The 12,935-nt window shown below is 39.4% G+C and overlaps 1 protein-coding gene across 9 annotated transcripts in view; it reads left to right on the top strand.

Annotated features, from left to right (window-relative positions):
• Positions 1–12,935, top strand: part of ARL15 (ADP ribosylation factor like GTPase 15) — a 374,080-nt gene that overhangs the window by 143,091 nt on the left and 218,054 nt on the right. Inside the window, exon 1 of one of the 9 annotated variants that reach the window (XM_065598953.1) lies at positions 3,149–3,277. The exons of the other annotated variants lie outside the window; for them this stretch is intronic. Coding sequence (XP_065455025.1) covers positions 3,275–3,277 — 3 coding nt within the window. The 5' untranslated portion in view covers positions 3,149–3,274. Of the gene's footprint in view, positions 1–3,148; positions 3,278–12,935 lie in introns of those variants that run through there. 9 annotated transcript variants of the gene reach the window in all.

The following is a 12,935-nucleotide window of genomic DNA, read 5'->3' as shown; positions in this document are numbered from 1 at the left end:
GCCTGTGTTCCCCCTTCACCTTCTTCAGTACCACAGCCAGGGGAGATGTGCACAATTCTGGCATTGGAATACATTGGACGGGGCCTGCTGCCACCTCCTGTGGTGGTTTTTTTGCCCTTACTATATGCTCAAAGACTTTAATGGACTTCAAGTTCTCTGCCCAGGAGTAGCACTACATGCCTTCACAAGGGCTTTGAAAACTGGCCAAAAATCCATTCCGTAAGTGAGCAGCGTCTGTTACAAATTACATAACACCTGTATCTTAAATGGAAAAGGAGCCTTTTCCATAGTTACTGCCTCCCCCTGTAGCATCTCCTGAGGTACTGGGACCTTGTGGACCCCCTTTCCTACTCCCATGCCCTTTTTCTCCATAACAAGAGAGCGCACTATGCGGAACCCTTCACCTTCTACAGTGGTGTTTTTGTTCCCAATACGGGTACAAACATTTCCTATAGTTAAATAGAAAGCACACATTGGCTTTTATATCTGCATTTTGAAGCCGAGGTTTTGGCACTGGCAAGCTGCTGTCTGTGAATGCCAACTGGGTAGGGTGGTAAGGAGTCCTACACGACAGCCAAAGTTCCTGGTAAATCAGGCTCCTTTGCTGCCCTCCACCTAAATTCCCTATCATACCTTAACCATGCTACTCCTGGCCCCATGTATCATGAGTCCTTGCTATTAAGTTCTTATACTTAAACAAGGAAATACACCTCTTGTGCTTTTTAACACAAATGATACTCACATAAATGTGAAGGACTGCAGACCCGTTCTCAAGAGTTTGAGCCACCTTAGGTGTGTGGAGTTTGTCCTCCTTAGTTTTGTAGTGTTTGCCCCCGTTCTCTGTCTGCTCTTCCCTGAACAGCAAGGTAAATAAATCCACAAATTCCCCTCTCCAAATCTTACCTTTACCCCTTTAGACAGATGATTCCTGAGAGGGCGATCGGATCCCTCATGAGCTCTAGGATCATCAGCTTTTATCTGCTGACTGTGTTTTTTGCTAGGAATGATGCCACCTGATGGGGGAAGGGTATTCTTCCCTAATTGCACTGTAGTCCTTTGTGGGATATCAGTCCCACCCCAAACCTGTGAGAGTGATGCCCTCTCCTTTGAGAGGGGCCCACTCTTATAAGGCAGACTACCCAATCCTGCCAATGATTTTGTCAGGCCAGCTCATATCCCTTGAGGGTGGGATGTCCAAGGGAGGATGGACCTGGGCTGCCATCATTGCCCCGAGCGCCGCGGTTGGCAATCCCCTACTTAGGTATAGGAGAGCTGATGACTAACCCCAATGCTGCATCCTGAGGATGCATGTTGGACCCTTGGCAGGTTATGGGAGTGAGGTGTAGGCCCAGGCTTATTCACCCACTCACATTCACCCACTCCTTGTCATCTTCATCCATCTTTAAATCCTGGGAACTGGGAAATAATGACAAAACATCACCCATGTCTTCCAGCTGGCCTATGGGTGCCAGAAACTCCCAAGGAGAGGAGCTACTTATTTTCCATTGGCAAGAGTCTCCCTCGCTTGCTACTGGGACTGTCCCCCTTTCACCACTGGCCCCATCAATTTTCCCCCACAGGTTGATGTGGGTGGGTGGCATTTGTCTAGCTTCAACGTCCAGCCATTGGATCTTGTTACACCTTCGTCTGCTAAATTGAAGAGCCCTCTATTTTCATGTTGCTGTTCCCCATGTAGGTACTTACAGACGGTGATCTAGTTATCTGTTAACATTCACTTTGTTAAACTAAATAGATAGGCTCAGGGAGGTCAATTAATGTAAGATATGTTTTCCAATCCTTCAGTCATTCTCATAGCTCTTCTCTGAACCTTCTCCAGTTTATCAATATCCTTCATGAATTGTGGACACCAGAACTGGACACAGTATTCCATTAGCAGTCACACCAGTGCTGGATGTACGCCTGACAGACTTTTGTGCCCATATGGGGGTGCAGAATTCACCTGGGGTGCATATTTGTGTCCCTCGCGCAGAAAAATGCGAAAGAAATCTGTCTGGGGATAGGCATCTCTTCCCTGGCAACCCAGGCAGCGTGTCTGTTCCAGCATGTTTGGAGCAGCTTCAGAGATGCAAATCACTGCGGGCGGGCGGGGGGGAGCTCAGTGTGCATGCATGCCTGCAGGGGAGATGTTGGTCACTGTCAGGGGACAGGGTTGGCCAACAAGTGAGAGAGACTCTGTCCCTCTCTTGATACTGCGGCTGGAGAGGCGTGGAGGAGGGTAGGTCTTTTTGTTATGTAGGAGGAAGGCTCTGTTCCCAAGGCAGAAGTGTAGCAGCCTGCCTGCCTAATAAAAATGTAACTTCTTGAGAATTGGGAAAAAAAACCCCACGTAATTAAATATTAGTGTCATGTTACTGAAAATTGTTTTAAGTTAAAGAAAATAGCTTTTGTAAAAAAACACATTTTGTTATTGTTGCTTTTGATGGTTAATTGATCTCATTCTCTGAGGCAGAAATGTAGCAACCAGTCTGCATAGTAACACTATTAATTATTCTATTGTTAGTTAACTGTTCCCATTCTCAATCAATTCCCCCAGGAGCATAAACACCTGTAAAAGTTTTAAGGCCCTTACATTGCCAGAGTGATGTAAAGCTTTATAAATGACAGTAAGGAAGATCTGTGCGCTTTCTCACTTTTTTCCTGTGCCAAAGTGACACAATGGGGTTAGATTTTTACTTACCCATTTAAAAAAAAAAGACTTTTGAGGGCAAATAAAACATTTACCAAGCAGTCAATAAAATGTCAGGACAATCAAAACCAAGCACTTCCCAAAGTACCCAGCTAAGTCCAGGACTATGATTAGCAAAACTGTACGACTTTCATGTGTGAAAGTCTGAGCAATTTAAAATGACATTATACTTTTTTTTTTTTCCTGTTTGGTGTTCTGTAACGTAATTTAAATGAAAATCCAGGATTGTAACTGGAATGCAGGGTATTAGTTACCAAGTATTTGTAACTTAACTTTCACATCTTTAGGAAATGTTGAATAGTTATTGTGATTTTTTGTGTATTGTAGTTTAAATAATTTACCAAAACAATTGAAACTGGTGTGATTATATTGCATTATTTTGATATATAAAATTTGCATAATTTTTAATTTTTGGCACATAATTTTAATTTTTTTGTCACAGAATCCCCCCAGGAGTATGAATACAGAGGGTAGAATAACCTCCCATACTCGAGATTCCCCTGTTTATGCATCCAAGGATTGCATTAGTCCTTTGGGCTACAGTATCGCACTGGGAGCTCAGGTTTCATGGTAAATAATCATCTAAACATAAGTCTTTCTCAGTCACTGTTTTCCTCATCCTGTCATGATCAATTTTTTTAATCTAGTTAATTGCTTGAGTTAACTGCGATTAATTTACAGCCTTAATCTGTAAACAATAAAATAAGAGTAAAATATAAAATCAAAACTTTATGGTGACTTTTTTTAAAGAAAAGATAGCATGAAACAACATTAAGTATCCTAGTATTTTCATGCTGAATAGATCCACTCGTCTAAGAAGTGGTAAGACCACCATCCTCTCAAAGAAACACGTCTGCGGGTCTTCTCATCCTGACAATGATCTAGAGGATGGTGTGGACTGCACTCTCAGCAAGTTTGCAAATGATACTAAACTGGGAGGAGTGGTAGATACGCTGGAGGGTAGGGATAGGATACAGAGGGCCAAAAGAAATCTGATGAGGTTCAACAATGACAAGTGCTGATTCCTGCACTTAAAACGGAAGAATCCCATGCACTGCTACAGACTAGGGACCGAGTGGCTAGGCAGCATTTCTGCAGAAAACGACCTAGGGGTTACAGTGGACGAGAAGCTGGATATGAGTCAACAGTGTGTCCTTGTTGCCAAGAAGGCTAACGGCATTTTGGGCTGTATAAGTAGGGGCATTGCTAGCAGGTCGAGGGACGTGATCATTCCCCTCTATTTGACGTTGGTGAGGCCTCATCTGGAGTACTGTGTCCAGTTTTGGGCCCCGCGCTACAAGAAGGATGTGGAAAAATTGGAAAGAGTCCAGTGGAGGGCAACAAAAATGATTAGGGGGCTGGAGCACATGACTTATGAGAAGAGGCTGAGGGAACTGGGCTTATTTAGTCTGCAGAAGAGAAGAATGAGGGGGGATTTGATAGCTGCTTTCAACTACCTGAAAGGGGGTTCCAAAGAAGGTGGATATAGACCAGTGGTTCCCAAACTTGTTCCATCGCTTGTGCAGGGAAAGCCCCTGGCGGGCCAGGCCGGTTTGTTCACCTGCTGCATCCACGTGTTCGGCCGATCGCGCTCCCACTGGCCGCAGTTTGCTGCTCCAGGCCAATGGAAGCTGCTGAAAGCGGTGCGGGCCGAGGGACGTACTGGCTGCCGCTTCCAGCAGCTTCCATTGGCTTGTAGGAGTGAACCGCAGCCAGTGGGAGCCGCGATCGGCCAGACATGGCAAGTAAACAAACGGGCCCGCCCTGCCAGGAGCTTTCCCTGCACAAGTGGCGGAATAAGTTTGGGAACCACTGATCTAGATTGTTCTCAGTGGTAGCAGATGACAGGACAAGGAGTAATGGTCTCAAGTTGCAGTGAGGGAGGTTTAGGTTGGATAGTAGGAAAAACTTTCACTAGGAGGAGGTGAAGCACTGGCATGGATTACCTAGGGAGGGGTGGAGTCTCCTTCCTTAGAGGTGTTTAAGGTCAGGCTTGACAAAGCCCTGGCTGGGATGATTTAGTTGGGGATTGGTCCTGCTTTGAATAGGGGGTTGGACTAGATGACCCCTTGAGGTCCCTCCCAACCCTGATATACTATGATTCTATGACTAGAGCCCAGTTATTTGGGGCCATTGTGGGAATTCAGTTATATATTCTGCAGAAAATGAGAAACTGCATCTATAGCTTTACAATAATTGTAATTATAGGTTTCACACTGATATATTTGACGAATATATTAAATTATCTCCAACATCTACCAACCACAAATTACTACATATGGTAATAGATAACCTGGCTTTATTGCCATGTAATCCGAGAGACATAAATAACTATGTACTGTAATTACATGGCAGTTACCACATAACTGAAAGTAGTTATGTGGTGGTTTGTGCCTTGTGCAGTGTTAATATATTTTGTTTTCATAATGACATAGCACACATTTGTCTCTTTCTGTGCATTAAATAAGTTTTCAGTATTTACAGTAGGATTATAGAAAAGAAAAAGTCTTTCATTAAAGTGAACCACTTCATCACCCTCTGTTTCAAGTGTTTGTTGGCTGGTACCCTCTTTTTTGTGTTTTGCTAAATGATAGTCTCTGTGGGTCAGTGTGGGAAAAACAATCTTTTTGACTAAATATGTGATTTAATAGGTATAGTACCACTGTCATGGTTGGGGTGGGCTTTTCAGATGTTGTCCCAGAAAACTGACCAAGTGGACACAATTCTTCTGTCCTGTAGACTTCTCTCTTTGTGGATGAATGTTTTGCTATGCTTGTTTTTTCATTCCATAGCATGTTTATCAAAGTTATGACTGAAATGAAATAGGCATGGCAAAAAGTCTTTTTGTTATTCCTTTAATTAACTAATGTATCCTTTCTACTGGCTTCTGTAATAGGATTTATTTTGTTTCCTAAGAGAAAGGTGTTTGTTGTCTGTGCATTGACCAAGAAGTAGAAATGATGGAACAAATGTACTTTATTTGACAAAATGAGATTTTATTTTATCAATTAAATGTATATTCTTTATTTTCCTTACTTATAGAATTGGGCAAATAATTTGGATAATCACATACATAACTTTATATATAAACATAACAGATCCTCAGGAGACACTAAAATCTGCTATTAACATCTACAAACTACAGAAGAGTTTAAAAAAAAAACCTTTTAATTTTCAGGAAGCTGCATATGTATATTTACAAATCTAAATAAACTGTTCTCTTTTTTACTTTTTTGTTGTGTGTCAGTGAGAAGCTAATAGCATATTTTGTTACCAACACAAATATATTGTATGAGAATCTATTAATTTACATTTTTAAAGATGTTTTTTGTTTGACTCAGTTTTTCCTTAAGTGGTAATTAGAAGAGCTCACATAGATTTTAAGCATTCTTAGATTAGACCCAACTCTGGCTTGATTATGGAAGGTTTTTACAATGAAACTCGTCAGTAGATGGCAATGCTGTTCTACTGCAGTCTTGTTACTGCTGAAATATCAGAGTTTTTTAGCTTTGAACTCTGTTTAACATATCCTTCATGTCTATTCTGTTTCTGGAACTCGATTATAGTGATATTAAGTATTGTTATAAGTAGAATTAGCTCAGTCACTTTAAAACAATGATCAGTATTGAAGAAAAAAGAGTGCAGGTGTTAATGTATAAAATTAAATATATTGGAGTATGTATGGATGTCTCAGGTGTATATGTTGTGTGATTTAACCATGCCGAAAGTGTAGAGCTGGTTTAATATTATATAATTAGTTATAAATAAGGCTTCATGTTAAATGGAAGAAAGCACTGGGGGTGTAGTTGTTTCCTCATCTTTTCTCAATCTTCTTTTGTTTTTCCCCTTTAAAGGTTACTTTTTACTAGTTTCTACTGCAACTTCTGTTGGTAGCGATGCACAGGACTGTCCTCTAACTGTCCCATTCTCCTCCCCGCCCTCCATTGAAACATTTCTTTGCTATTAAAACTTGATTCAAAATTTACTAGTCTTGAGAGTCTCAACTTAGTACTGGGAATACATCTTGGCTCTTTCTTCAAAATCAGGGAATCTTTATAAATAAGCCTCTTTATTTATTCCCTAGCAAACCTGAGAGATTCAGTGATCACTTGTTTTGTGCTCTGTGATAGTCTGTTGGCAAGATTCACTTTCTTGAATAGTCGCCATCTTGAACGGGGGTGAAACTGTGTTTTTTACGTATCACTTTAAAAAATAGTAGTAGAACAGACCCTTGTTGTAATTTGCACACTGTTAGCTGAAAGTTTCTACAATGCAATATGAGTGTCCCTACCTACTGATTTATTTTGTTCTTTCAAAGTTTTTTTTTAAAGATTTTATTAAATTAAGAGAAATGTACACTCTTTAGTAGTGTTCCAAATTTAACATACCACAGAATGTACAAAGTGTTCAAATGTACAATTTTTTCTACATAATTAAATATGAAGGGTGGATATTAAAATTTGGTAAGGTTGTCCTCTGCCCAATTTATTTTTTGAAATTGTACCTCAAGTGCTTTACAAAAAATGTGTTTAACTGCTTGACGTTTTGCTTCAGTATCTTGTTTGCAAAGGAGCACAGAGGAATAATGGTCTGAAGGACTTAGTAGATACTGTAAGAATTGCTTATAGAGTCTGCATTGTTGCAACAATTTTGCAGTGAAACCTTAAGTATGTGGTCCAATTAAATATGACTTTAATTTTGTGTGTTCAGAGATAAATAATAAATGCTTTTAACTGACAAAATGCTACATTTGGGAATATTGATAGTTAAATACGTGCAAGAAATCAATAACTATTAGTGATTACAGAAATGAGTTTTGCTCATCCCCACACTTATGGTGAAGCTACAACTTAAATTTTACAATAAACTAGAATAGTATGCTTAATTAATAAATTATACATTTTATATGTGAAAGAATCACCTGTCTTGTATATATCAAATACATGAATGGGAGCCACATTTTTAATATTGTCTACATCAAAATGAAAAAAAAAATGTTGCTCCTGCTCCCAAATGACAGTATAACTTAACAGCTTAATAGTGTAACTTTCTCAGAAATACTCAAAACCGTTTGCTGTAAATTGTGTCATTTATAAGCTGAATCAAAAAGGCAAATAAAGTTAAACGAAACACTGCATCCCAAGTCTTCAAAGTGATCAAAATGCATTATTTTTTTGGAAGCTTATCTTAGTATCAGCAGATATACCATATTTTTCCTATGAAGTATCTGATTCTATTACAAAGCCTAACATAATTTTTCTACAAGTTATTAGAATTGTTGCAAAATGCTATGCATGTAAAAAAATCTGACACAGAATTTTTTTTTAAAAAGTTCTGATGAAAGGCAGTCAGATATTAAAAATAACATTCTAGAAAATGTGTTGCTGAGGTGAGGGATGCAAAGAACAGTTAATTATGCTTTAAGTGTTTATGGAGATCAAGTTTTATGAACTTAGGTTTTGCAACATGGATATTTAGCTTTTATTTTTAAATAAAATTTGAAACTAAATTGTAGGAAGTTGCATTTTGAGTGGGGGTGGAGGGGAAGTAGAAAGAAAATTGGCTTTGTTTCTAGTTTCTGCACAGCCAGACTTGCTCTTATGTTTGTAATATTTAGAGAAGTTCAATAGGGGGCCCTTGATGCTTTGATCTAATGCCACAGTGCAGTTTAATGAGAGAGAGGTTTTCAATATTGTCTGCAATATTGAAAATTCTGCCAGCTCAGTCTGATATAATAAAATGTACGATTTACACCTTGGAACCCCTCTCATATTTCTGGGTATTGTTTCTGTTCAAAACAGGTAATTACAAAAGTCCTCAGATCAATTTTTGTAAAGGGGCTCCCTGATGGGTGCCATGACTGAAGTGTGACATGAGCCTTTTCCAATACAATGGGTGGCCTAACATTCCTCTGGAAGGCCAAGCTCATTAAATATTCTGTTCTTTTTTTCCACCCTCTCCCCCTTAGCTCGACTCAAGCTAAGTCTGAGGTTTCTTCACTGAGGACTTAGGAAAATTGCTTAGAGTTCTCAGATTGAATTTTTTATGTGTATGACTTCATGATGGCATTAGCATGTGCTTTGATCCATGTGTGAATGGCACTGGGTCGGCTCTTATTGCCATATCCAGATGGTGTTACAGGGAACAAACAGTTGTGTTTTAGGATTTCTCAATAGACTGTCTAGACTGGCCTTGCAGCAGACAGATACAGCCACCCATCAAATTAGCGTTTGTCAGATTTATGGTAATGGTTCACCAAAGCCTTCCTGTCATTGACATTAAGATTTACGCCTCCAAAGTTTTGTCTTCTGCAGAACGGAAAGTCTGATCTTTTAAAAAGTAAAAGAGGAAAAAAGTAACAAAGAAAATAATTTCCAAATTAAAGGGCAACATTTTAAAAGTAATTTTTTTTTTTTTAAGTAGTGTCTGATTCTCACAGCTGGATTGATGAGGGAAACCTTTTTTCTCCCCCTTCAAATGATAATACGGATGTTCTGTTCTAGTCAGTGTCTCCCATATGCCCTTTTGGAAAGAAAAACATGTATGTGGATTACTACGGCTAGATTTTGCACTTTCATGTTACACTGGAGTAATATGAGCTGCTCCCTGTACGCAGTGGGAATAACCTTTTGACAGGCAGTATGTCCATTCTCAGTGGAAATGTTTTTCCAAGTCTGGCCAGACCTCCTTTGATCACACCACCTCAAATGTAGGGGTCATAGCTACTATGCTATGTACTATGGCTGTTGACCAGAGAAAGATGATTTGCAGAGTGTGGAGGAATATTTAAATATAATCCAAACACTTTTTGCGATTATCGGTATTTTATGTGGCTAGGTTGATGAGAGGGACGATCTGGAGCATTTCAGAAATTTTAAATTATTCTGAATGTACATTATTTGGCTGGAAGCAAAAAGTTATATATATATTTCAAATGGCAGAATTCTAGTGCTCATCTTAGATCACTAGGGGTGTAGGAGTTGAACATGCTAAAGATAACTTGTTTTTGTATTTGTTAAAGATAATTGAGAAATGGTGAAGACAGTAGTGGGGTAATTAAAACATCCAGACATTACTGGTCAAACAAACAAGCAAACACAAAAGTGTGTTCAGAGGATGATGATGCTTAATGAAGATACTGGATGTTGTACATTTTTGGGGTGACTGTCCTTTTAGAAAGTGTCTCCCATGTTTGGTAAAAATGACAGTAATTGCTTCCTAATGCAAGTCTTATGCCTTGGTCTTTTCTTTTGATTTTAGTAGCATCAGGACATAAAATATAAACAAAAGATACCTTTGTATGTACAATAAACAGAAGATTCACCATAGGAAAATTAGAACTGGTCCCCGGCCTTATGCATGTATGTTTTTAGGGCTCACTTCTGCTCTGATACAGCAGCACACATTCCTCTATAGTGTGGAAAAATAAGCTAGCTCATTCTCCAGTGATCCTGATTGTGTCCTCTTATTTTATTGAGTGGATTTCAGTGATTTTTTTCTTCTGTTTTTATCATCTTTGCTGACTATTACACAACTTTCATCTGTGGAAGTAGCTTAATGGTTAGGTTATCAGAGAAACAAATCTTTAATAGCAGATTAAAAATGATTTCTCTCCTTAATTGTGGATATTCAGTTCTTATAGATATTGTTTCTGATTTGTGGGAATATTAGTTTTTAGCTTTGTCAAACTTTGTCTCCATATTATACATTTTATTGTCTAAGTAGGAAAAAGCAGCCTTTTTCTATGATCATTCTTGAGTAGAGCATAACAAATTTCTGGTTTTGATTTTATTTTAATGTCGTTTATGATACTGAAATTTAATTTTATATGCAGTGTGGAGCTTTTATAAAACAACTTCATCTTTTAAACACATTTAACTTTAGTTACCCATTCACTACATTTGCACATTTTTAAATAGCCTCTTAAAAATTGATTAAAATATTTTAAGCTTACAGTAGATTTACTTCTATTTCAGTGAATTTGGTGAAATGTGCAGGAAACCTGGGGGCAATATTTTCCAAAATCTAGTTACTGTTTTTCTTTTCCTATTTCTTGAGTAGAAGGGGAAACCTCTTACCAATCCTGAAAGTATTGGTACCGAATTCTTTCCTGAAGTTTCAAGGATGCAGACTTGCTGTGAGCATGCTTTCTTTTAATTTTGGTTTGGTAAGAGCTTGGAATGAAAAGGGACTGCACACTTCCCTAAGTTGACTTGTTCTGATCAGATTTAAAAAATGTATAGTGAGTTTGAATTTTTGGAGATCACTATTTATCTATTGTTTTGCTGGATCTAAAATATACTGTTGTCCTCTTTAGTGGATATGGTTTATTGTACTGAACACTGCATTGTTACATTTTGGAAATGGATTTAGCAGAGAAGGGAGAATATGACTGTATGGATTTATAATGTCCTTTTAGGGCAGCCCAAGCCTATAAAAGATAACAAGGAAGGACTATTAACAAAACCATTGGCCAGGTCCATGAAATACTGGTATGTTGTGTTGCCCTGTTTGAGTTATTTTAAATTTTTTAGGTGAATCTAAGTAGTTACATACTAAAGTCTAGAGACCCAACTGAGACTGAGGCTTGCATTGTGCTAGTAAAAGGAAGTCCCTGCCCCCAAAAGTTTACAGCCTTCAGAGAAGACAAATACAGAGTTAACGTCTCCTACTTTATATTCCCTATTTATACATCCAAGAATCACATTAGCCCTTTTGGCCAAAGCTTCTCACTGGGAGCTTATGTTCAGCTGATTATCCACCATGAACCCCAAGTGTTTTTCAGAGTCACTGCTTCTCAGGATGGAGTCCCTTATCCTGTAAGTATGGCCTGCATACTTTGTTCCTAGATATGTGACTTTACATTTGCTGTATTAAAACACACGTAGTTTACCTGCATCCAGATCACTCTGTATTAGTGATGTGTCCTCTGCATTATACCCTTCTCCCAATCTTTGTCTCATTTGCAAGCTTTATCAGTAATTGTTTTCTTCTAGGTCGTTGATAAGTTTAAATAGCACAGGATGAAGAACTGATCCCTGTGGGCCCTCACAAAAAACTCACCCATTCAATGGTGATTCCCCATTTCCCATTACATTTGCGACCTATCAGTTAGTCAGTTTTTAATCTATTTAGTGTGTGCTCTTTTGAATTTTTTTTTGTATTATTCTAATTTCTTAATCAAGATTAGCTAAAAGAAGGGACAGGTGACACTGAAGTGAGGGAGAGAGAAGGTGAATGGAGGAGGGGAGAAAGAGGGAGGGAAGGAAAAGGAAGTATGGAAGGTAGTAGGTAGCAGTCTGACATCAGTGTGCAGAGATCCGTGCTGCAACTGCTTTTTGTCTGCTCCTTCCAGTTGAGTCTCTACATGTCTTCACTGCACTTAACTTGGGTGTTGTCCTTAACCCTGTGTCTGTCCGCATATGAACCCCTGTCACCGGTGTTTAGTGATGCTTTAAACCTGGGCTAACAGGTCTGTCTGGATGTGTAGCCTAGACTTCGGTGCCACTTTCACTTGGGGACACAGGCTAAGTCTCATGAGTGCTGATAGTCTTCCAGTACCTTCCCACAATTCCCCGGTGTGCCTAGGAGGACAGGTAAGTTCTCCTGCAATTCACTGTGAAAGAAACATGAAGCAGCTCAGCTTATTGCAGCACAGATTGCTGTGAGATATGTCCCCAGAAGTCCTAGCAAAAGACAAGGATGAGCACAGCACCAGTGAGGACAGAGTAACTCAGATGTGGCTTTGCTGTGTGGTTGGTAACAACTAGGCTAGGCCAACTCGGGTGTTCAGACTTGAGTGTGGATCACCCGAGTTAATTCTGCAGTGCAGACATGCCTTTAATTCCCAGCCTAGATTCACACAGGAGTTTTTCTTTCCCAAGCTCACGTGACTGGGACACGGGCTAGTCCAGTTGCACCAGAGGGCAGGTATGGGGGGCAGAAGTAGCCCTGGCTGGGTTTAGTACAATAGGAAGATGTTTACTGAGGGAGAGTGGCACCAGTGAGGTCAAAGGGCTCTAGTGAAAAGTCCAGCCCTCATCCAGTTGCTGCGGAGGTTGCTGGGTTTCCTACCAAAGTGCTGTCCCAGGACTTTCTTTTGGGGGTGGAACTCAGTGGCTGTTAAAATGGGGGAACTTTTTTTCTCATCCCTTCTACTAATATTAGAGCCTGTCATGTTTTGGGGAGTAGGGAGAGCTAAAAAAACCAGAAGACAGTCCGAGAACAT

Source organism: Chrysemys picta, chromosome 6, assembly GCF_011386835.1.
Source record: "Chrysemys picta bellii isolate R12L10 chromosome 6, ASM1138683v2, whole genome shotgun sequence".
Lineage (NCBI taxonomy): Eukaryota > Metazoa > Chordata > Testudines > Emydidae > Chrysemys > Chrysemys picta.
The sequence above is the reverse complement of the archived record's forward strand: the minus strand, read 5'-3'. Positions and strand labels throughout refer to the sequence as shown.